At 46.0% G+C, this 24,395-nt stretch overlaps 1 protein-coding gene across 1 annotated transcript in view; it reads left to right on the top strand.

Annotated features, from left to right (window-relative positions):
- CCNF (cyclin F) overlaps window positions 1–23,402 on the top strand; it is a 136,668-nt gene extending 113,266 nt beyond the window's left edge. Inside the window, exon 17 of the mRNA XM_086941284.1 lies at window positions 19,818–23,402. Within this exon, the coding sequence (XP_086797410.1) occupies window positions 19,818–20,293 (476 nt within the window). The 3' untranslated portion in view covers window positions 20,294–23,402. The remainder of the gene's footprint in view (window positions 1–19,817) is intronic.
- The last annotated feature ends 993 nt before the right edge of the window (window positions 23,403–24,395 follow it).

The raw sequence follows: 24,395 nt of genomic DNA, 5'->3' as shown, positions 1-24,395 counted from the left end.
TGGTGCAAGAGGAAGAGGTAACTTCTCCAGCAGAGGAGGTTATTACCAGCAACGCCCATATTCGAACAACCAAAACAACCAAAGGTACCAGCCTTACAAACAACAACCTTATGGCCAAAGACGGAGTAATTTTTACACAATCCCGAGGTAAAACTACCTATCGGGGTAGAGACAACGCCAACAAGAAGTGAAAAAAGCGTCCTGCCGCCACTTTGCCTACGCCAGCCACGAATTGGAGGAAGAATATCCCTGCATTACTCTCAATGGTCCAATATTACAACAGACAGATGGGTCTTGGATGTAATCTCAAAAGGTCACATATTGGAATTTGTAAAAAACCCCTCCAAATTCACCCCCAAAAGGACCACCCCCAGCACATCTCAAAGAGCTGTTCGTCCAAATCAATGCAATGATTCGGAAAGGGGCAATCGAGAAAGTACCTCAACATCAGAGAGGAAAAGGGTTTTACTCTCGTTTTTTCTTGATACGCAAAAAATCGGGGGAGTGGCGCCCCATCCTCGATTTGCGTGCCCTCAACAAATTTATCAAGCAGTTGACCTTCAGAATGTTGTCACTCCAAGAGATCCTCCAGTTTCTGACGGAAGGCGACCATATCGCAACCCTGGACCTTCAGGATGCTTACTTCCACGTACCCATCTTCCCCAGGCACAGGAAGTTCCTAAGATTCAGAGTGGCTGGCAGGGACTTTCAGTTCAAGGTCCTTCCCTTCGGGCTACGTTCAGCCCCGAGGGTATTCACCAAGATGTTGGCACCGGTGGCGGCCCACTTACGGTTGCAGGGTATCCAGATTTACCCTTATCTGGACGACTGCCTTATCAAGGCCAATTCCTATGCCACCGCAAGCAGTCATGTCCAAACATGCCTGTCCCTATTTCAAAAGTTGGGTTTTTCAATAAACTTCAAAAAATCGGACCTAACACCGTCTCAGAGGACTTCTTTCCTGGGAGCGACTCTGGATTCCAAAAAAGCTCAAGTCTTCATTTCAAACGAAAGGCAAGCAAAGATCCAGGAACTGGCGAGAGCACTCCTCAGAAAAAAGTGCGTTTCAGTTCGAAAATTCAAGTCTTTCCTAGGGATGTTGTCATCATGCATCCTCCTATCTCCGAACTGTCATCTGAGGATGAGACCACTACAAGAAGAACTCGGCCACCAATGGGTGCAAATATCCGGTTCCTTCGAAGATGTCATCGTCTTAACACCTCGAATGAAACACGCAATTCGGTGGTGGACTCAAGCACGCAACCTGCAAGTAGGCTGCGCCTTTCTAGCAGAAGTCCCCAGTTTCATCGTAACCACGGATGCCTCGCTGGAAGGTTGGGGCGCTCACCTTCAAGGGATGACAATCAGTGGCAAATGGAACACACAGCAAAAGACATGGCACATCAATTTATTGGAGTTGAGGGCCATTTTCCTCGCCCTCAAATCATTTCAAGCGACTCTGTCAAACTCGTCCGTGTTGATCCGAACAGACAACACGACGAGCATGCATTACCTGAACAAACAGGGGGGCACAAGATCAGCCCGTTTATCTCAGCAAGCTCAAGAAATCTGGAATTGGGCCCTGGCACACAACATCAACCTGACAGCAGTTCATGTCCTGGGAGTAGCCAATGTACTAGCAGATTCCCTAAGCAGATCCAAATGCAGCACTCACGAGTGGGAACTGCATCAGCCAGCACTGGATCACATTTTTCAGAGATGGGGTCGCCCCGAGCTAGATCTATTCGCGACCTACCACAACAAGAAATGCATCCATTTCGCGAGCTGGACTCCTCACAAGGAGTCTTGTGGGGACGCTCTCTCTATGAACTGGGAACAAATCTTTGCCTACGCCTTCCCTCCGATTCCTCTAATTCCCAAAGTCATCAAGAAAATGAGGAGACAACCGTGTCGTCTGATTCTAATTGCTCCACTGTGGCCCAGACAATACTGGTTCACACAGCTTCTTCTCCTCTCAGAGTGCGAACCAGTTCAGCTGCCTCAAATTCCGGATCTTCGGACTATTCAGGACGGCAAAATATATCATCAAGACCCTCATTCTCTAAAATTGTCAGCTTGGCTCCTCAACACCATGAGTTCGCACATTTGAACATTCCTCAGGACTGTCAGGAAGTCCTGAACAATGCTAGAGCACCTTCTACGAATAGAACTTAAAAGCTTAAATGGAAGCGTTTTTGTGCTTGGTGCAAGACTATGGATTTACATCCTATCCATGCTGAACCAGACAAGATTTTGCCCTTCTTTTTACATCTTGCTAAATCGGGCTTGGCGCACTCTACACTCAAAGTGTTTTTAGCCGCAATATCCAGATACCGACAGGACGGTAAAACTTCTCTGTATTCCGCAAGACTTATCCAGCAATTCTTTAAAGGTTTATTCCGCATGTTTCCACCAGTCCGTAGGCCACCTCCATCCTGGCACTTGAATATTGTATTAGCTCAACTCATGCGCCATCCTTTTGAGCCAATTCATAAAGCTGATCTAAAATTCATCACCTGGAAAGTTGCTTTACTACTGGCTTTGACATCTGCCAGAAGGGTCAGTGACATACAGGCGTTTACATCTAAACCACCTTTCTTGCAATTCACAAATGATTCGGTGATACTGCGCACCAACCCGAAGTACATACCCAAGGTACCATCGGATTTCCACCTGAATGAGCCAGTCATCCTTAAAACGTTTTTTCCAAATCCGCAGTCACCAGCGGAACGAACTCTACACTCGCTGGATATTAAGCGGTGTCTCAAATTCTATCTCTCCAGGACAGCTGCCATCAGGAAGACTGATCAATTATTTGTTGCGCATGGCAAACCACGTCAGGGCAGTGCAGTGACAAAACAAACTATCGCTAGATGGGTCTCTTCAGCGATAGGGCTCTGCCATCAACAGGCAGGTAAACCCTTACAGGCCTTGCCCAGAGCACATTCTATGAGAGCAGTTGCTTCCTCGACTGCTTTGTTTGCTGGTGTGCCTCTCCTGCATATCTGCAGAGCTGCAACTTGGTCCAGCAGGCACACATTCACGAGGCATTACTGTCTGGAAGCTTCGAGCGATACCGATGCCTCGGTGGGAAGAGCAGTCCTGCGTAATCTTTTCCAATAAGGTGAGCCTCTGCTATTTCTCTCCCACCTCCTCTTGCTCTTTGACGCCTATTGTGTTATTGCTTTGCATTGTGTTTTTCTTGCATTACTGCTATGTGCCTTGGCGTCCAAGAGCTATGTATATGTTATTGCTATTACTGCTCACTACTCTGATTCAGGCATGTGAATCTATGAAAGACACCCCTAATACTGGAGAAGAACAATAGTTACTTACCTGTAATCTGTGGTTCTCCAGTATTGGTGTCTTTCATAGATTCACATGCACCCACCCACCTCCCCTCAGAGGCTCACTCAGGCTGTTTCTCTATACTTTACTCCGGTACACTCCGGTGCTACAAAAATCTGAGAGCCTGGGTCTCTGGGGAGAGCATTCTGGTGGGAGCTGTGGCCTGATTGGCTGCAGTTTGGTCCATACATAATGACCTGGACAGGTTCTAATGTGGAAGTTTTATTTACTGTAGCTGGGGCTACTTTACTTCCTGGTTGGGTATATTGTTATTTCTTATGTACTAAGGGTATATTTTACTACTTTTTTTATGTACCTTGGGCTCCCACTCCGACGACGGGGAATGATTCAGGCATGTGAATCTATGAAAGACACCAATACTGGAGAACCACAGATTACAGGTAAGTAACTATTGTTCTTCTCTAGGCAATGGAATCTCACTTGCATCCTTACTCTTGGCTTCAATAGAGAACCAAATTCTCTTCTGACTTGCACAAACTTTCATCACACTAACTTCCTGTTTTTTGTTTTTTTTCCCCGTAAGACCTTTATTAACAATTGATAGCGATACACAGCATTGAGCCTACAACCCTGAGGCCGGCTGCGACAGAATAAAATAACAATGATTGAACAAAAATACACGGCCCTTCAGGCGACAACCATGGGTCCGGCGGCGAAACCTTGGATAAGCATCGATTGTATTGGCACCGCTCAATTAGCATCAAAGTACGTCTTACTTTTATTTTATAACAATCATAACAACAACCAAAAGACTCAATTGTTTAGCTATTCGTCGACTCGTATCTGCGGCCGTGTCGACGACGGTTCGACATTGATTTCGATAATGTGTATATGTACGGTTGCTCGGCATAGGCCCATTTAACACTCCGTCGCCACAGCCCTTCATCGCTTTTGAACAGTTACTAGCTGCGCTAGCACCTCACATGTCTACCTGGTAGAGACATTTATTCCTCCTCCTCCCCCCTCGTCACCTGAGCTATCAATATCATCTTCCATCAATGGATCACGCAGCTCTCCTCGGTAACTAATCCATGGTAGATGGTAGCCATACTTTATTCCATTTTCGAGGGTTCGCCCTCCTCTTGTACACCGCCCTTTCCGTCATCCTGATCGTATCCATGTTCCTACACCATTGCGCTAAAGTAGGCGAGTCTGCCGCCCCCCCCGCCTCCCCCCCCCCACTTCTGTGCTATGTCTCTTTTCGCAACCATAATACCCACTATGGCCCGAAGCTGACCTTGGCGTGTAAGATTGTTAGGTTCCCACACATTCACTAAGCATGCGTGGGGTTCCGGTGAAAGGGATACCTCTAGTGTTTGGAAGATGGTGCGCATCACCTGCCTCCAGTATTCAATTATAACCGGGCATTCCCAGATTGTATGTAGAAAAGTGCCTTCCTCCCCACACCCACGGAGACAGTATGGGTGGTCTGCCCTGTGGCGCTTATGTAGTGTGGTCCTTGTGTAATAGATCCGGTGCAGTATCTTAAGCTGCACCAGTCGGAACCTAGCCGAGATGCCTGCTTCCTTCGGGGATGCCAGAGCCCCATTCCAGTCCGTTTCGTCCATGTCTCCCAGCTCCTCCACCCATTTCTCGCGCAGCTTGTCCATGGGGTCATGTAGGTTATTTACCAGCTTGTGGTATGTAAGGGAGGTGGCACTGGACTGCATGAAGTCAGTGAGTAAGCGATCCTCCAGTGGGGAGGCTTCAGGGACCTCTGTGCCTTCAGGTATGGCTGTCAATACTGCTTGTCTAATTTGGACATATCTGTAAGTCTCATTGGGGCCCATGTCGTACTGTTGTTGAAGTTGGGAAAAGGGACCCTCCCCCCATCTGCCCACATGTCTCCCACCGTGGAGATACCAATATTGTCCCACTGCGTGAACCCTTTGCTGTGTCGCAGGTGACCCAACGCCTTAGTGTCCCATAGAGGGGTGAGTTTCGTGATGACACCATCATCTGTGCTCTATACCACAGCGCCACTGTGTGTTTTGTAGGTCCCATTACTTCGCTGCCCGCCCCATGTGGTACAGCGTCGCCAGTAAGCTAAGCGTGCCCAATTGTATTCTGTCTGCTTGATAAGCTGGATCGTCCTGGGGGACGTGCAACAATTGGTTAATGATTTTAAGTTGTGTTGCCCAATAGTATATCTGTATGTTTGGCAAGGCTATCCCTCCTTCGTACCAGCTTCTGTTCAATTTCACGTGTGCTAATGACATAGCGCCAAAAGTTCCGGTATCCCCTCCTCTGGGTCCATCAGATAGACCAACATGTCATCAGCGTAGAGGGAGACTGTCTTCCCAGCCTTCCCCCCCCCAGTGGATCCCTTTCAACAATGGCGTAGTTCTGATTAAGGTGGCTAGTGGTTCCAGGACCAGTGCAAATAGTAGGGGCGACAGTGGACAACCCTGTCTCGTAACCCTAGCCAGCGGTATCATGCGGGAGATATGTCCGTTTGCCGACACCTGCGCCATCAGACTCACATAGATGAGTTTTATCCAAGATATGAACTTGGGACCGAACCCCATGTGGGTAAGCACTGCAAATAAATATTGTCATTTGACCAAATCAAACGCCATTCTGGCGTCCAGGGATAATATTGCCGCCGACACTTGTAGTTGTGGTGCACGCGCCACCGCTCCGTGTACTCGTCTAAGGTTTAAGGCAGTGCTCCTGGGTGGCATAAAGCCTGATTGATCTGGGTGGATCAAGTTGAGAGGTGGGCATTAACCTGGTAGCCAGAAGTTTCGCCAGTATTTTGGCTTCCGCGTTTAGGAGCGATATCGGGCGGTACGACGTGCATTCTGTCGGCGGTTTGCCCGGTTTTGGAATTGTTATTGTCGCTATGCGTTGGTCTAGCGGGAGAACTGCCCTTTCTAATCTTTCGACATACATGGCCAGTAGGGACGCACTCAATACCTCCGACATCTTGAAGCACTCAATAGGGATCCCGTTGGGGCCCATAGCCTTGCCGGATTGTATTGCGTTGATGGCCAGTTGTATCTCCTCCGTTGTTAAATCAGCTTCCAGCTCGGCCATCGCTTCCTGTGAGAGAGTGTGTGTCGCCACATTGTGGAGGGCAGTCAGAGCCATTCCTATTGTTACCTTCTCGCCTGGGGTATACACTGTTTGGAAGTGATCCGCTAGTTCGTCAACTATATCTGCCGGGCATGTGAGGGGTGTTCCATCGGTAGCACACAACTGCAAGATCTTCTTACTACCCCCTCTCTTCTTGTCTAACCAGGCCAGCAGTTTACCTGCCTTGTCCCCTACATCGTATATTCTATGTGTAGTCGCTGCTATGTTGTCTAAAGTCCAGCGCTTCAGGTGATCATCATGCTGTTGTTGGCGTAGCTGCAGTGAATGAAGCGTATCCGGTGTGGGATCCGCCATGTGAGCTGTGTTCGCCGTTTGTAAGGTGAGCTCCAGCTCCACTAATTCCCTTCTCTGTGTACGCTTGTGACCCGCTATGGATGTGATGGCTTGCCCTCTCAGGACTGTTTTATAAGCCTCCCACAGGACTGAGGGGGATTCTACTGATGTTGTGTTTTCTGTGAAATAGTACCGGGTCTCTTTTTTCAGGTCTTTCCGTATAGCTGGGACCTTTAGGTATCCCAGGTAGATCGGGTATATTCTTTTACGAGTCTTCTCTTGACAGGACAGTGTCAATATTTAGGGGGAATGGTCGGATATGCCCCTGGGTTCAATATGGACATCGTTAATAGTGAGGCGGCCCTCGCCCAAGGTGAGAAAGTAATCTATTCGGGGACAAACTGCCTTGCGGTGCAGAGTAGTAGGTATATTGCTGCGCCGTAAGGTGCAGTCGTCGCCATATGTCTATGAGCCCCTGTGCCTCTAGAAAGTCGTGAAACCGTGAGGGCCCAGGTGTCTATGTCCGGACCGGGAATCTATCTTGTGTGTCATGAGCCACCGCATTGAAATCTCCCTCAAGGATCAGGTCGCCCTCTGGTAGTTCTAAAAGGAAGTTCCCTAGTGACGGCGAAGCAATTGCATGTAGCGCAGGAGGAATGTAAACTGATACTATGGTCAGAGGTCTGCCCTCCCACTGTCCGTGTGCTGCCGCGAAGCGGCCTTGGTCGTCTGTTTTGGTGTTTTTAAGTATAAATGGGGACGACTTTCGCAATAGTTAGCCCGTCCCGCGTGACCCAGAAGTGAACTCCGAGTGTACTACCATGTGATAGCCCCGTCTATCTAAAGCCTGATAGCTGCACCCGTAAGGTGCGTCTCCTGTAAGAGGACCAGTGCTGGGCCTCGTCTCTTTATGCTCTGCATAACTAGTCCCCTCTTAATTTTGTCACCCACCCCTTACGTTCCACGACATTCTCTGTAGGGGTGCTGTGCTTCTTGGAGACTGTCATCTAGGGTGTTAACCTGTGTGATGTGTTTGTGCCATACCTAATTAGAGTGCGAGTACATGAGTGAGTTCCGGATGGTAGCGCGCATGGCCTATCCCTTAGCCACGCCATTAGTGCGTCGCCGCCGTCGAGTCGTGCCGCTGCACATTGTCATTAAACCCCCTCCCTGCTATACGGACATTGAACCCCCCTTCCCCCCCCAGCAGAGTGCTTAACCCACCCTTCACACAAGATACTTGCTTGTTGGGGCGAAAGACCCCCCGGAGTCGGCGGCCCCTCTTTCCCTCTTCGGAGTCCCTTAGCCCAGTGTCCAGAAGCAGTCTGCCCGCAGGTATCATGTCTATCAATTAGCAGGTAAGTACCGGGTGATTATCATCCTGTTTCAGTTTCGTCGGTGAGATCATTGTCTTGTCGGTGAGTGCTCCCCATCTTCAGGCACTGACATTTGTGATCCTGAGCTACCTTCGGATCCTGACCATGTGGACCTCTTTTCGAACGGCGTGGTTGATTGGCCGTTCTCCACCCATCTAACCAGTCTCGGGCCACATCAGGTGTATCAAAAAAACAGGTTTTATTGTCCGCTACCACCCGCAACCTAGCCGGGAATAACATTGAATATGGAATTTCTTTCGCCCTTAGCTCCTTCTTTATGTCTAGAAATGTTCTCCGGCGACTGGCAACTTCCGCCGTGTAGTCCGGGAAGAAGGCAAGTGTAGAGTTCTGAATTTTGATGGGAGGAAACACCCTCGCCGCTTGAAGGATTGCGTCCCTGTCGCAGAAGTTGAAGAGTCTCGCCAGTATGGGTCTTGGCGCTGCACCCGGTTTTGGTCGTCCTCCCGGGACTGTGTGCCCTTTCGACTGAGAAGAAAGTGGACTGGCCTTTAGGCTGTAGTTTCGTTTTGATTAGGTCTTCCACGAATAGGTCCGTCGCTCTTGTACCTTCCGACTCCGGAACCCCAAAAATTCGGACGTTATTCTTCCTCGAGCGCCCTTCCTGGTCGTCCAGTTTGTCTTTCAGGGATTTGTTCTCCGCCGTCATCTTCTCCATCGCCGTATGTAACTCCGCCACATCTTCCACTAACGATTTTGTGACCACTTCAAGTGATTTCACACGTTCGGACATTTTGTGAAAGTCTGCGCGTATCAGGGTAACTTCAGTGGATATCGAACCCGCAGTGGCCTGTACTTGTCAGTGCCTCCATAACATCTTCCAATGTTACTTTTCTACACCGTGTCCGTCTGCTTGCTTTCCCGAGGAAGTCCTTGACTCTGCGTGAGGTGAGCTAGCTTTGTCGTAGGCGAATTTGTCGAGGCGGGCCTGCGCCGTGTTGCCCTTTGCGCCCCTGCCCGCCATGCTTAGCGCAGAGCCTTTCTACCACCAGAGTAGTTCACCATCTTCAGGGGCGGGGGAAAGCGATGGGGCGAGGGGTAGGGCTCTCTCCAATCTTATACGGACCCGATTAGACTGTACCACACTTGTTCCGACCTCAGTTGGCGTTGGTCGCCGCACCACGTGTTCTACAGTACTCGGGTGCACTGCCCTTTATCACTTGTGGGGTCCTTTGTGGTGTTGCTGCTTATAACGCTCCTGACGGATTGTTCCACCTGCGTCCGCCTTTCAAGCTAGGGGAGGCCACCCTCTGTCAGATCGTGCACTTGCGCACAGTTGAGGCCGGACTGTATACTAGTGGGTCTTCCCTTTCATGTATTTAGGGAGATCCTGCTCCTGTTAGCGTTTCGGCTGTCCCTTTGTGTCGGTTCTAGTGCTGTGCTGTGCTGTGCTGTGCTGTGCTGTGCTGTGCTGTGCTGTGCCTTATGCCTCCGTGGTCTCTTGCTGCCTCGCCGCTTTGCGGGTGCCCTTGGTGTGTCTGGATGCGTGGGTATGGGCCAGACGTGTTCTCGCTAAGGTATCCTCACAGGCACTCAATGTCGATCTTGCCCCGTTTAGAGCCTCGTGCGTCACGCTATGCCGCCTCTAGGGCTGTGTGTGGTCGTGGCTATACACTTCCGCCGTCTCACCGCCTGTATGTATTTTCGTTGTACCTGGAAGCGGTGCCGGTTGAGTAACTGCTGCTGGTGCGTCTCCCCCAGTGCCGGCGGTTTCACGCACGCGTGCTCCACTGTTCGCGTCGCCGTGTCCCACAGTCTGGTCTCGCCGCCACTCGTCCTCCCCTCCGCCGATTTCTCCTACACAGTGCTCAAACCTTCTGCAGCTGCAACACCAGCTCCCGGATTTCGAAGTCTCTCACCTCCGCTGCCGCCTTCATATGTCACGACCAACAGAACTTCCGGTGGACTCTTCCCGGGCAGTATGAACATCCGCCTGGCTTCTCCGAATAACACAGCACGGGGCTCACCGATGTTATTTAGGCCACAACTGGACGTTCCTCACACCACCCGGATCAGTACCGGTTCTTCTGCAATTGCTTCCGCCCTGTCCCGGGCCTCGGGATCTTCCTTTAAGGCTTGAAAATCACCGGATAGATGTTCGGATTGTTGGAGAAGGCCGCCCTACTCGCGGAGTTCTCCCTCTATGCTGCCGCCATGCTCGGCTGCCAAACCACAATGTTTTAAAAAAAAAAAAAGACTGTTTGACTCTCGCAGGCAGCCGCGAGTTTGGGAAATGTGTCTCTCCCTATATTTATAAACGTTTTTTACATCCGCCAAAAGGCAATTCATGGTTTCTACCTGTGGGAAATATGCTTACAATTCAGTATAAGTGGAAAAGATATTAGTTGTCACGAAAACAAACCCACTAAATGCGGAGCATAGCAAACTCCAGCTGCTTGTTGACAGCTGGGTGTTCCCGCCCCGTCCGCGTTCTGTTATGCAAATTACGAATGAGAAAAGCAGATCAAGCTGTCTTAAGGCGTCTGAAAGCAAGCGATGCACAAGCTTTGAGCACAGCAGAGGTGTGCCAGACATGACGCTTAAAATCTCAGGTAAGAAATTCAAAAATCGCTTGTACCTCAGAAAAAGCAACACTTTCCACAGGGTTTAGACTTATTCCGCGCGGATGTTTTATTGCTGGCAATACTGATGAAAAGGAAAGCTCTGTCGTGATTGCATTTGTGAATATAGACATGTGCGAGTGTCACTGAATCTTAATGTGCAGAGGAATCATGGGTGAGTGGTCTTAAGCGGTTCGCAAGTTAGCGCCTGCGCTATACAAATCCATTCATCCTTGGATATGGTTCAGTTAATGACCGGCCATAAAACAAGCATTGGAAATGCAATAGGTCTCGCATTAGAAAAGTTGGAGATATTGGTCTTGTAAATGACAAATATTTTATTTATTTGTTGGTTTTTAAAATAGCTAGATTGATAGCTTTGTCATTTACAATGCCAATAGTTATAACTTTCGCGAATGTGACACGTATAGCATTAGGAATGCAACATGTTTTGTATTTACGTGACTTAAATGGCAGCTCTGGTCGTTAGGGCACCTCTCTAGAGAGCAGGAGAGTGCAGCAGGTGAGAGAAGCACAGCAATGCAATAGGTCTCGCATTACGAAAGTTTGAGCTATTGGTATTGTAAAGGACACATTTTTTATTTATGTGCTTGTTTTGAAAATAGCTAAATGAATAGCTTTGTTATTTACAATGCCAATAGTTTTATTTTTCGCAAATGAGACACCTATTGTGACACAATATGTGTCGTGAGGGTGAGGGGGGGTGTGCGAGGGTGAGGGTGAAAGGGGGTGGTGAGGGTGAAAGGGGGTGGTGAGGGTGAGAGGGGGTGGTGAGGGTGTGTGGTGGGTGAGAGGGTGTGTGAGGGTGCTTTGTTTAGTTTTAACTAATCAGTCACGGATCATTAAAGCAGATTTAGACCACATTTTATACTGCTTTCACATTACATTTACAGTTTTAAGTATTTATGAATCTGAGGCGAAAATACCAACTTTGTGTGATTTTCTTCATTTTCGTACCAGACTGCATATTAAAAAAAACGGCAATGCCAATTAAAAAAAGGCCAGGTGGCAAACCTAGCCAGATCAAGAGTTTTGACCACTGGGACCCTTTATTTCAACCAGCTCGCCTAGCGATTCTAGTTTTCAGCTGTTTATGATATGAGCATTAAAAAACTATTTATCAAAAAAGTATCTACAAATGAGCCCAATTGAAAGCACCACACTCCATATGGATACCAAAACAATTTTTTTTTAAAAAAAACTAATTTGCAGTGAAGGTGGGATACAACTCTCATTTTACTCATCAGAAATAAAACGGGTGGAGAGGCTGATCCACCTAATCCTCCCCACCAACTGCTTTACTAGTATCAGAAAAGGAGTGAGAACAGAACAGATATTAGATTTTGAGTGACAAGTTCTTGGACTAGCGGAGATTATGCACAGTTTAAGTAAATCCAATCTGATTAGAATGTCGATTTTACCACTATTCCATTTTTTATAGATACATATTCTGCACTTCCATGTTTTTTGCACACAATATTTTTTTAACAAAATATTGGGGTACATTTTCCTGGATTTTTTCTGGGCTAATAAAGAACCATGGTTGGCACATAACATACTGTATAGACCAACAACGGGAGGGGGTTTACCCTTGCCAGATGTGAAACATTATAAATTTGCACATTCATACTCTCTTCTTCAAAACGTCATTCAAAATTCAATTATTTTATAAGCCTGATGCTTGAGGAATATGAAATCAAGGATTTCTTGCGCTTGACTAAATCCCAAAATACGTTAGATACAAACTCCGCATTCTTAAATGATAATTATGACTGTTACTGAGCAATGTAAACCAGTTGCGAAACCACTGTAACCTGGCATGAGCACCGTAAGTAAAATGTTGCAATAAGTTCCATTGCAGATCATAATGTACTGATATAAAGTTTGCTATATGATGCTAGACCCAAAAAGATGGGGGGGGAGATACTGGACTGTTGCTGAACAGAAACCACAACCCAACATTAAACCGTACATCGGTGTGACATACACGTGCACAAACAACTACCTGAAACGGGCTTAGTGACCATAAATGTCTGATGAAACAACTAACAGTTTTGGAAACTCGGCGAAGCAATCGTGTGCATTCTCTGTAATGGGGGCCCGATCTCCTGTCCTATCCGAAGAGTAGGAATCAGAGATGCATGTTTTCTGAAGCTGATGGAAATTGAAAATATGCGTCCCCACCAAAAAAAAACCACAAGAACAGTTTTACAGCACCCAAAGAAAACATGTGAAAAAAAGCGTCGCTGCATGTTAATGTATGGCGACATTTCGTTTCGACCCACCTCGATCAAAGATTGCTGTCAGGTGAGAAATCGTGACTACCAAGCATTATGTGGCTGGTGGAGTGAGGTACTTCGTCTTTATATGCGCTGATGCGTAGATGAACCTGTTGCCATTCGTAGTTTGTTTCCGAGTCTTTCAGTATAATGTACTAAGGGCCTCCCTCCACATCAATACTTCATCTCCCAGCTACCTCTTTTACGTCACGATCTAGCTCACGTGCACGTATACACACTGACTTACAGGACCACAAAAAAGCCCGACGACCTATAGACACGATACACAACTAGTATCTTCTTTAGTGCAATAATGGACACATAAGTAGTGTAAACATGTTGCCAATTCACATAGGATAAGTCACGCAAATAAAGCATTGTCGTAGTACATTGCAAATATAACCAGAGTACTTACGTTATTAAAGTATACGTTCTTTCCTCAATTACCACCTAATGTGCGAGAAACTCCGGCGCTTATATTAACCCATTTCCCCCTACAATTTTAAATCAGTTTCCGCTTTCTGTGCAGGAGTAGGCTCGATGTAAGTAAGGCGCTCTAGCACCTTTAGTGATGTCTGCGCAATATAACAAGTTACCAGTGTCAGGAGTGTTAATGCGGGCCCCTGGGAGGGGGGCAGGCAGGCCTCTGTGGCCAGGTGTGCGGAATGGCAATAGCAGAGCAAGGGCTGTGCCCCTTTGGAGGAGAGACCTTAAAAAGAGACCACCAGAAGCGCAGGTGGAGAAACCGAGGGGGCAGGGAGAGAACAAACGAGTGGAGGGAAGCGGTGTGTGGTGATAGAAAGGGGAGAGGGGATAACTCATAGGTAAGGGACAGAGAGAAGTAGAGAACGGAAAAAATAGATAAAGGGGAGAAAGAAAGGAGTGAGACATATAGTGAAGAGAGTGAGGCGGGGGAAAGGAGGAAACACGGGGAATCGAGAGGGAAAGAAGAGATGGCGAGGCAGAGGGAAGGGGAGAGAAAGAGGTGAAGTAAGAGGGATAGGGAGAGACAAAAGGAAGACAGACTGCAACAAACAAGACGGAGGGCATTAATGTGGGGAGGGGGGGAGGAGAAATGCGACACGGCCGCAGCAGGGGGAAGAGCGGCGATGAGGGAGAGACACGGCAGAGTGTGAAGCAGCAGGGGCCTTTGAAGTGAAGCTAAGCTTCACTTCAAAGGAGTGGGAGGAGTGCTGCTGGGGAACAGATGGCGATTTGATGATGTGCACGCGCATTTTAGGTCAATGTGCTTGCGCATTGACCTAAAAGCGCACGGGCACAGCATCAAATCGGCAGTCTAGGTAAACCTTGGGTAAACCTTGTTTAAGCGCCTATAGTCTGGCTCAATGCGCATGCGCATTGAGAGGCGAGACCTAAAAACCTTCAATAACTGGAAAAGTGTCTGAGAATCAAAATCCATTGAAAGCCTCATCTATATAGTATGTTCTCGGAGGGTTTCTACCGGGACAAACAAAGTACTGACCATCAGGGTTCCAACAACATACACCATAAGTGTGTACTCTGGGTATTTCAGCATACCTCACATAGTGTGTGCCCTGAGACTTCTTACAGGATATATCAGATGTAGTATGTCCTCTGAGGTGTCTTACAGAATATTATATCAGACATAGTACTCGCCCTGAGGATTACTACAACATATAAAAGACACTATGTATACTCGGAGGGTTCCTCCAACATACATCAGATGGAGTATGCAGTATGAGGATTTTTACTACATGTATCAGAAATGTTATGAACCCTGAGAGTACCTTGGCCAGCAACGAGTGCGAAGGGAGACAGACCGCTGCCTTTAAGGCAACTACCGGGTTCATGAGACTGACACCTTTGTGGCGAGCGTACTCCGAACGGATGCACGTTTTCTTGCAAGTTAGCGCTGTGGTACCCATCATCGAGGGGCTGTGGGCGTTTGTATTTAGTGGAAGACGTCAGACCGTAGCAGGGTCTCTATCACGTTCACGGTGACCCACCTTGCTTTAGCCGTGGGGGAGGGTGAGTGTGTACAAAGCACAGCTGCTGGATTCCAGGGAGCTTACTCCCAGAGATGAATGAATTCCTTAAAACACCACAGGCGACTGGTGTAACCAAAACATCGTAGTGACAGATCCATAGCCGCATGTCTTGGGGGAGCAGCAGCGCGCATACCCTTCCTCCAGAGTGGCCACGCTATGACTCCTGGTTTATCAATACTTGGAAGTGTAGATTCTGTGACCCTGTGCTAATAAAACATGCCTGTAAATCTTCTATCATCCCCAAGACCTAGGAGTACACAGTGCTTTCAAGTAGAGAAGTCTAAATTAGAACCTAGATCTTCTGAATTCACAGCCAGTGTTTCCAGGTGGTGTCCCTTATGAGTAATGAGATGGCAGCCTCCCCATGGTCGCGTTCAGAGCATTGAACAATGATAAATTTTGTGCCAGGTGTGAGAGCGATTTGTGAGAGGCAGCTAACAAGTGTAGACATGCCAGTGACTAGGTGAAATTAGACTGATCATTGTTATAGAGTACACACTAAAGTAGATCTATTCGTGCTTGGCTCTGACCCACACCCGGTGTGCTTTAGTGAAAAATATGAAACAATCTCGCTTTGAACAGTTTTCTGTGGTATCTCAGGAACTTGGAAAGTTGATTCCTTTTACTATGCTGGCACATTGTTTTCAGTTAAAACAATCAAAGGCAGTCAGAGGTCCAAGAAGTGACAGAAGTGACTGCAGAGTGACAGAAGTGACTGCAGAGTGACAGAAGTGACTGCAGAGTGACAGAAGTGACTGCAGAGTGACAGAAGTGACTGCAGAGTGACAGGGGTGACTGCAGAGTGACAGGGGTGACTGCAGAGTGACAGGGGTGACTGCAGAGTGACAGGGGTGACTGCAGAGTGACAGGGGTGACTGCAGAGTGACAGGGGTGACTGCAGAGTGACAGGGGTGACTGCAGAGTGACAGGGGTGACTGCAGAGTGACAGGGGTGACTGCAGAGTGACAGGGGTGACTGCAGAGTGACAGGGGTGACTGCCAGTGCAGAGTGACAGGGGTGAGCGTCAGTGCAGAGTGAGCGTCAGTGCAGAGTGAGTGCAAAATGAGCGTCAGTGCAGAGTGAGTGCAAAATGAGTGTCAGTGCAGAGTGAGTGCAGGTGCAGAGTGAGTGTGTGCAAGGTAAACCGTGTGCGACTATGCAGGGTGAACAGTGTGTGTGTGTGTGTGAGTAGCGGCACTGTGTGAGTGTGCAAGAGACGAACACTCAAACTAAGTCCACCACACACATACATAAGACCACACACAAAACACCACACCACACACTCACCAGTACACACAACCACACACCACCAGCCGTCAGTGCACGCTTTCATCAAGCACAAACACCACCATGCGCCAGTGCAGGCTTCCACCACACACACAACACCAAATGTCAGTGCATGCTTTCACCAAACACACACACACCACCAGCCGTCAGTGCACACTTTCACTAGGCACACACACCACCAGCCATCAGTGCACAATTTCTACAGTCACACACACCACCACCCAACAGTGCACACATCAATTGTTAACGCATCCACAATTAACTATTGTAGCAATCGCAATATGGTGCCCTTTACTTTTAAACATATTCATCTAAAGCGCAGCATGCCACCATTCCAATCCAACACACATTTCCACTACACACCACATTCATACATTCCATAACACATGGCTAAAAGACATTGCCATTTACAATTCCATTAGCTCTAACTCAAAATAATCCGAGACTTATTGCATTTATAATGCTTGCTATTTATTTTTTCGTCTAACCTGGTGCCCCTTTTTTGATGCAAATTGCGTTTAGCACATTCTGCTCTCTGTATAAAGCTATCCATTATTCTGTACCCCACTCGATTCAAAAAGTGGATTTTTGCTTTGTTCCATCAAGTTCCCTCCGTTCATCTGTAACCCTGCGTCCTGTGGTAATACTCTGCCCGTGCATGTATGGTATTTTCTGTATTCTCAGTGAAACCTGCTTCTGTAAGGTATCAAAGTCCCCCATTCAATGAATTCCATAGTTAAATCTCTTAAAATTCTGTGAATCCTACTAAAACAACCTGTTTGTAGACTAGACCCGTATTGCTGGTGACCCGATCCAGCTGTAAGACCTATTTAGTTGTGCATAAAGTGCCAAAGTCTGATCAATCTGATGGCTTGCCAGCGACCCCTCTATAAGGCTCTGCCAGCCAGTTTTTTTTTACTGCATTTTAGTGTAAATTCTCAGGATCTCTCCTGAAGAATTCGACTTTCATTTGCAAGTGAAGACAGGATGTGGCCTTACAGCTAGAGTAGTTGACCTCGAAACTGGTGAACCAGGTTCTAGTCTCTGCAGAGACGCTCAGCATCCTGTGATTCTGGGCTAATCACTTGATCTCCACGGGCCCAACAAAAATAAATGTCTGTCTAATACACCTGCTGCTCGTGTAAAGCGCTCCGATACCATTGGGTCAGGTTTGGGGTATATAAAACTCCGGGGGTGGGGGTTGCTGAAAATTCTCCAAATTATTCCAGTTTCATCTTAATTTTTACACTGCTCTTGAGATACATTTCTGTGTGCTGCCAAGTAACTTGAATCTACAGCACTACACGCTCCAAACAGATGCTTTAAGGCAAGTAACATTTTCCTTAATAGTTGGCACCCATCTCATCCACAAACATTTGTGGCACATATTCAAAGATGACCCATAAGGATGGCACAGCAACATTGTCTCTGATGAAGGCTTCAAGCCAGTCACGTTTACACTCAGCTAAGGACAAGAGTGGTCTTTCAAAGCCAGCCATGCCTGCCGAGAAAGCATGGATTGGAGACCTGTAAAAGGCCTGTGATAGAAATTCTTGGTTTTCAACTAAGATATCAGTCTTCTTGATTGTCAAGACTACCTAGTTGTCATTTATGTTGTTTGCTGCATCATCTTCAGCACCAAAAAGATGGTCGGCTGAAATAGTGTATGGCCCCACAGACGTTCTCTGCAGTTGACAAGATGTCCTCCCTTAACAGTCATCTTTGCAGCTTCTTTGATCTTGAGTAAGGTCAAACTTGTGGCTTCAGCTAAACTGGTACCATTAAGGGTTCAATGCAAATCTATGTAGGTAACATTGCTGCCAAACAGATTGTTGAATCCACACCATCACCCACAACACAAGTGGTTGTTACATGTTAGGACGCTGTTAGCCAGCCTGTCAATTCAGACACAATTTGTTTCTTCGGTTGCTTGCCAACCGACTTCATATTTCACTGTACAGAAGTCCACACCGGATACTAGCAGATCTTCTCAAGACCTGTCTTAACTGTAGCCATTCAGAGTTGTGCCAAACTGTTTAATCTGTAACTAAGTAATTCAGTCTAAACTTGTCTGGCTATTTTCAGTTTTTTTATGTTCCTTTCTTGACATAAGCCAGGTTTTCAGGTTTGAAGTGCTGCTTTTAACGCACTACATTTATTGACCTGCTTGTGCCCATGCCCGTTTAATGTGGTGCTATAGAGTAATCCAGGTGAACGTGTTGATTGTCCTGGGCTTACCTCCAGTGTTGTAAGGCAGGACAATTGATGGCCTAGGCTGAGTTTGGCCTGATGACTACAGATCATGCTCATTCATGACACTGCATCAGGCCAAGACCAGTGTTGAAAAAGCATAAGAAAGAAAGTCTGCTCTCTTAGTACCTTGTATCCATACACATTATTTCCAAATTGTCAAGCATACCAAATCGCTTACAGCGTCTTGAACCAGAGTCTGAGAGGTTTCTGGAGCTGGGAGCAGATTTTGAGCCTACCCTCTATCAAGGGAAATACCACATGTCCTTCAGTACATCACTTCATCATGAATTATGAGATCCTTACCACTATGACATAAATTGGAGATGGTGGTCATTTATGCAACTGTTCCACAGAGCAGATCAGGGACAGAGACCACGTTAACGTCCATCAATGCAACTGTGTAGAACATTGGATTATATGGTGTGGTTGTCAATAACTGGATGGGAGATTGTTACTTGCCTGGTCCAGCAGTCTCCAGTCCTTACATAAGATTTCAGCTGGATTGTGGTTGTAGCCAAGAAGTGGTCCTGATGCAGGGGATGCAGGAAAGATGTTGGAGCAGTAGCAGCAATGTGATTAGTATTCCTGGGCGTCACCGCAGTCCACAAACTTCAGGGGTCGCCTCCTAACTCTCCCACAATGCCTCTGTGAAGTCTTTTGCAGGTCTAGCTGCTACTGGTCAACTGGTCTCCGGTTACAGTGGTCTTCGGTGGTTGTCCACCGGTGAGTCTTTCTTGTAGGAGGGCCTGGGTCCATTTCAACGTCTGCTACAGGTCCCATGCACTTGGGGACCCTTTAGGCAGGTTGGAATTAAGTTTCCTAGCAGGTACTTTGACATCCAGCGGCAGGCAGGGGATCCTCTGCATCTGGGCTCTCAAGTGCAGGCTTCCTCTAGCTTTTGTGTCTCTGGGGAGTATTGAATACTCCATATCACTTGGTCCTACGACATTGTTCATGGCTGTTTCACTGATGGGCTATTTGAGTGGATTGATGTAACTAACTTTTACATGTGACTGCATATTCATTCAGGGGTTGAATCTGCAAGTTAAGTTTTATCTTGTTTACCATGTGAAATGGTTCTATGCTCAGATTCAAGTTCCATTGCTTTTCAAATTTTTTCGTTGTTGGCAAAGGTTTGACTGGATGATGACTAGCTAGAATGTGCTTCACCTTGTTTTTTAAATCTTTATTTTCCCCGTCAGTATGCTGTCATAAGAGTCAAATAATAAAATTAACTTTTTGTCTGTTCAGTTACAGGACCCAGTGGCATCTTGGACATCACAGTCGTACATGTTGATCCTGACCAGCACTGTTGTGAGGACTCCAGTGATGAGGAGTGCCCAGTGAAACATGATTTGCCAAGTATGCTAAAGCCAGACCACCTTATATCTGTCTGTGGTGGAACTTCATTGAAGCCATGGATTACCTTCCACACACCTAAGGAACCTTCTGACCAAGCCACCTCTGGCTACTCATCTGTCAGTAGTGGCAGTCCCACATCGTCTATAGAGACCAGCTGCGCCACACCAACTACAGCTACCTCAGCACTGCCCCAAGGGACCAGCGGCAAGGGCTGGCCATTCCTCACCCAATACTTGAAGCCATCTTTACACCCTGTCCCCACTAGTCCAACTGAGGACAATGGTCACAGGCGGCAAGTGAAGCGCAAAAACATAGCAGGACACAGTGAAGAAGAGGACACAAAAGTAGGAGTTTTAAGCCTTTAATTTAATGTTGAAAAAATGGCCTTAAAGTTTACATTTCTGCAGTATTTGTATATATCCTCCTTTTGGAAAGGAGTTCAAAGGATTTAAAAAGAGGAGAATCAATTCATGTCTTTGTATTGTATCCTGCCTGCACATCTTTTCTAGCTGGAGTGTAGAGACTAAGTATTAGGCCTCACTCCAGTTTCTTCCCTGAAATTGCTGAATCTGCTCATTCACCAGGATTTGGACAGAAGCCTGAAGAAGCACTCTATATTGACATTGGCAGTCAAAATGGCCAAATGAACTTCACTTTGCCCAGGGATTGACTGAAACACAAGCAATCCACGCTAAGCACAGTCATAAGAGTATACATGTTGCCTCATACAAAGCACCAGCCACCAAAGGAGAATGACGTCTTTACTTGATTGTGGGGTTTCAGCTTTAATGGATTTAATTTGACAAAATCCATTCATTTTACTTATGAGCACCTGCTATTTAAAAAATGTTCCAAACAGTGTGTATATACTAAATCACAAATTTCTTTTGATCAGGTTTCTTGTGTGGTGACCTTTTGACACAAGGGCATTCATATTTTAAGCATATTTAGATTAGCACTATGGATGAATGCACCTGCTTGAATCAATGAAACATTCAGGGATATGTTTATGTAGACTGGTCACTTCAACCATTTATTCTCATGTGGGCAGTGAAAGAAGTGCCATTGATTTTTGTAATAGTTAAATCTAGAAATATCACTGAAATACTTTAAGGCTGGTAGTAGACCTAATATAAACAAAGCAAGTGGTCATCTGGGCCACCACAATGTATGCTTCTACAGTAGTTGTGCCTTCATTTTATTATACAAAGCAGCTTGCTGCTTTGGTTGGCATTTGGGTACTGCACCTTGTTTTAGGAAGGTCATATCTCACTTTGCTGTCTGTTACTAAGTTCTGGAAAGCGGTCCACTAATTGGACTTTTTACCAGATGTGCTATTGGCTAGTCAGCAGAACAGACCCCCCCAAGATGAGATCACTGAACCTCCCAACTTTCTTGTCCTGAAGAGAACCAGATGCACAGAATGTTACGAAGCAAAGCAGATTTGTTTTTTTTAGTTTGTGTGGAGATTTGTGTTGTTTTTTTTACACACAGCAACACCGGTTATCTTATGACTGACTTGAAATGTGAACCAATCCTTCTCATGAATGAAGTATTGAAAGACCTATTTACCTTCATGGAATGAATCAATGCTTAAAGCAAAGAACTACTCAAGATTGGACTTTGTGTGGAAACTTCATGCAAAATTAATTCTACTGGCGACTTGAGCAGTGTTAGCCAATGAATTGCAATCTATATCCTTGAACTGTGATAGAATTTGTATTGTACTGTTCATTACATGTGGGCTAATTCATTCAGAGTACACTGCCCTCAGTCTCTTTCCCACGTTTCCAATGTAAGACATTAATTATTTGGCGATTGGCTTAAAAATCAATATAGGTTCCTTTGGGGAGCATACATGAGAATGTTGTATTGCTGGGCACTCTTCCTGTCTACTATATAGTAGTCATACCATTGCTGTCAGATCTGTCCATACCCATCCACTGAACCAAAGTGTTTGTTGTTTCTATTGTTGACAGATGATTTGTATGGTCAGTTTGTCTATCGATTAGGATGGCTAATTGCATGTGGTGGGTAATTTCCTTCTTACTCAATATGTTTGGCAGCTAGAGACTGGCCTCCCTCTAGCCATCCTACAGCCATCAACGAATAGTAGTGGGGGATAAAGATAGGCCCTTTAGTAAATTTCAGGAGGTGCAAAGCTTTCCCTGTGGATGTTTGAGGCTTGGCTATGCTAAAAGCTCTAGCTATTACACTAATTCAAATTCTCCTTTGAAATGTATCAATCAGAAGTCTTGGACCTCTTTCATGAGCAAACTGTTCTGTGAATCTGGGGTTTTTAAGAGTTCAGATACCACTTGTGCCTTAAGTGTTCTTTAGAGGTACCGATCAGGCTGCACTCATACTGGCCTTGCGTAATATTTTGTAATATATGAATTAGGCAGGTAGCTTATTCAAAGGCAGCTTGAATTCACTAGACATTTATTTCTACCAAATGGTAGAAAGTCAAGCAAATTGAAAAAAGAAGTTATCAGTCACTGTTCCCTGCTCCATGAGGAGGGCGGAAGCAAGAACAGTTTTTCTAGCCTTTTCTGCCTACCGTATGGTCTTACCTGCTGCTTAGCCTTAAATGGAGCCTTTTCTTAGATCGTTTGAGTCTCAGGACCAGTTTTCACCAGCAGATCGGAACATTGCTATCATGCAATGTTGTTTGCTTGGTGTAGGGAGTTGTGCGAGTCTGGTTCATATTTTAATCTGAATGATGTTCTGCGGCAACTGTTGAAAATGTAGTCTTTACATACATTCACACATGTATGAAGTGTTATCTTCACCGTTTCCTCCAGCTTCTGGTTTAATTAGTGGTCGCAATGGCCAAGAGCTGAACAGAATTTCAGTCTGAATGGGCGAATTAATAGCATTTGTATTGCTTTTCTTCCAGACCACACCTCTGACTTATTTTTTGAAGATATCTGCCCTAAAGGGAAACAGTTCACGATTTCTGATCAATATCTGCAACTCTGTGTTGGCAGCTTGTGTTTCTCTCTCTATTGTAATTTTGTTTACTTTCTTTTATCAGGAACCTTTCTAGAGACTGGATTACAAAACATGCTGTAAACAGAAACCAAAAACCATTAACAAAATACTAGTGCCATTTGTTCAATTTAAAAAAAAAAAAAGAAAACTTGCAGGTCTAATCCAGGATTCTATAGTTTGAAAACCCCACCTATTTGCTGCCTTCATTTAAAATGTGAATCCAAATGTATGTTCATCACAATTATTTTAATTGTCCTGTCTCTGACTGTCATTGACTGTTACTCTGTGCCTTGTCTATCTGTGATTTCCTGTTCATGTCTTTCCTTGAGTACCAAGTACTTTTCTTGAAATAGTGGTGTATGGGTGACTGTAAATATTGAAACACTGGAGAACCTTTTTCTTCCTAGTAATTTCAGTTTTGCAGAGACAATGAAAAGCTTTGTATTGTCTTTTTTTGTATATAAATGTTTTTGTAAAGAATGTTTCTTGTGTGCTAATGTCTACCTAAAATTATATATATTTGTTCTCATACTATAATGTGCAAGAGTTACTCTAGCATATTGATGGCCTATAACATATATGCCCAATAGGCATATCATTGTGAAAGTGTGAATATGAAGGTTTATTAGGATGCATAAAGGATAGTATTTCAGTACTTTATATGAAATCAGAGCACTAACCGTTCAGAGGAAAGTGGCATTTTCCAATTTATCTGAGAAGTCTAGAAAAGAAGATAACAATCTCCAAAGAAATATGTAAACATAACCACAAAATGCAGCAGTGGCTTCTTGGGTGCTTTCCAAAAGAATTGAGCATTTGTGCAGAAAATATAGATTCATAACAAAGTTCACCCCAATGCAGGGATCTTGATTTCAATCAAAGGAAAAAACTTCTTCCTTTTTTGAAAACACTACCCAGTTTCTAAGTTGATTGTGAATGGTCCCCAAAGGGAGAAAAGGGCTTGGAACACTACTGTAAAAAGCCTCCACAGCCTCCAATCCCAAGATTGCCAATGTGCCACCTGGTTGGCTGACCCCAGATGTTTCGCGTTCACCAAAACATGGTGCTCCAGGCACTACTCCCAAAAGTCCTTGGCCAGATTTGAGAGGGCCTTGGACTGCTTATCCCGATGATTGATAAAGCAGACTGCCACTACATTGTCCATCTTCAACAGAACACAGGAGTCCCAATATATGACTGGAAAAGATCCTGCAATCAGCTCCAGGCATGTTGGTATGTATGGACTGCTCAGCGGCGGACCATCCTGCTGATGGTAAATTCCCCACAGCGTGTTTCTCAACCGGAACTGCTGGCATCGGACTATCACGAGATCCGGTTGCAGTCTGAAAATGTTGCGACCATTCCTCTCCTTCATATCGGAGAGCCACCACTCTAGTTCCTCTTTGGCCTTGTCGAACAGGGGAACGTACTGGGGGTAGGTGAGGCTGCGGCTTAGCCGGCTCTAGGCTCATG

This window comes from Lissotriton vulgaris, chromosome 10 (genome assembly GCF_964263255.1).
Source record: "Lissotriton vulgaris chromosome 10, aLisVul1.2, whole genome shotgun sequence".
Lineage (NCBI taxonomy): Eukaryota > Metazoa > Chordata > Amphibia > Caudata > Salamandridae > Lissotriton > Lissotriton vulgaris.
Note: the sequence above shows the minus strand (reverse complement) of the source record. Positions and strands in the feature narration are given on the sequence as shown.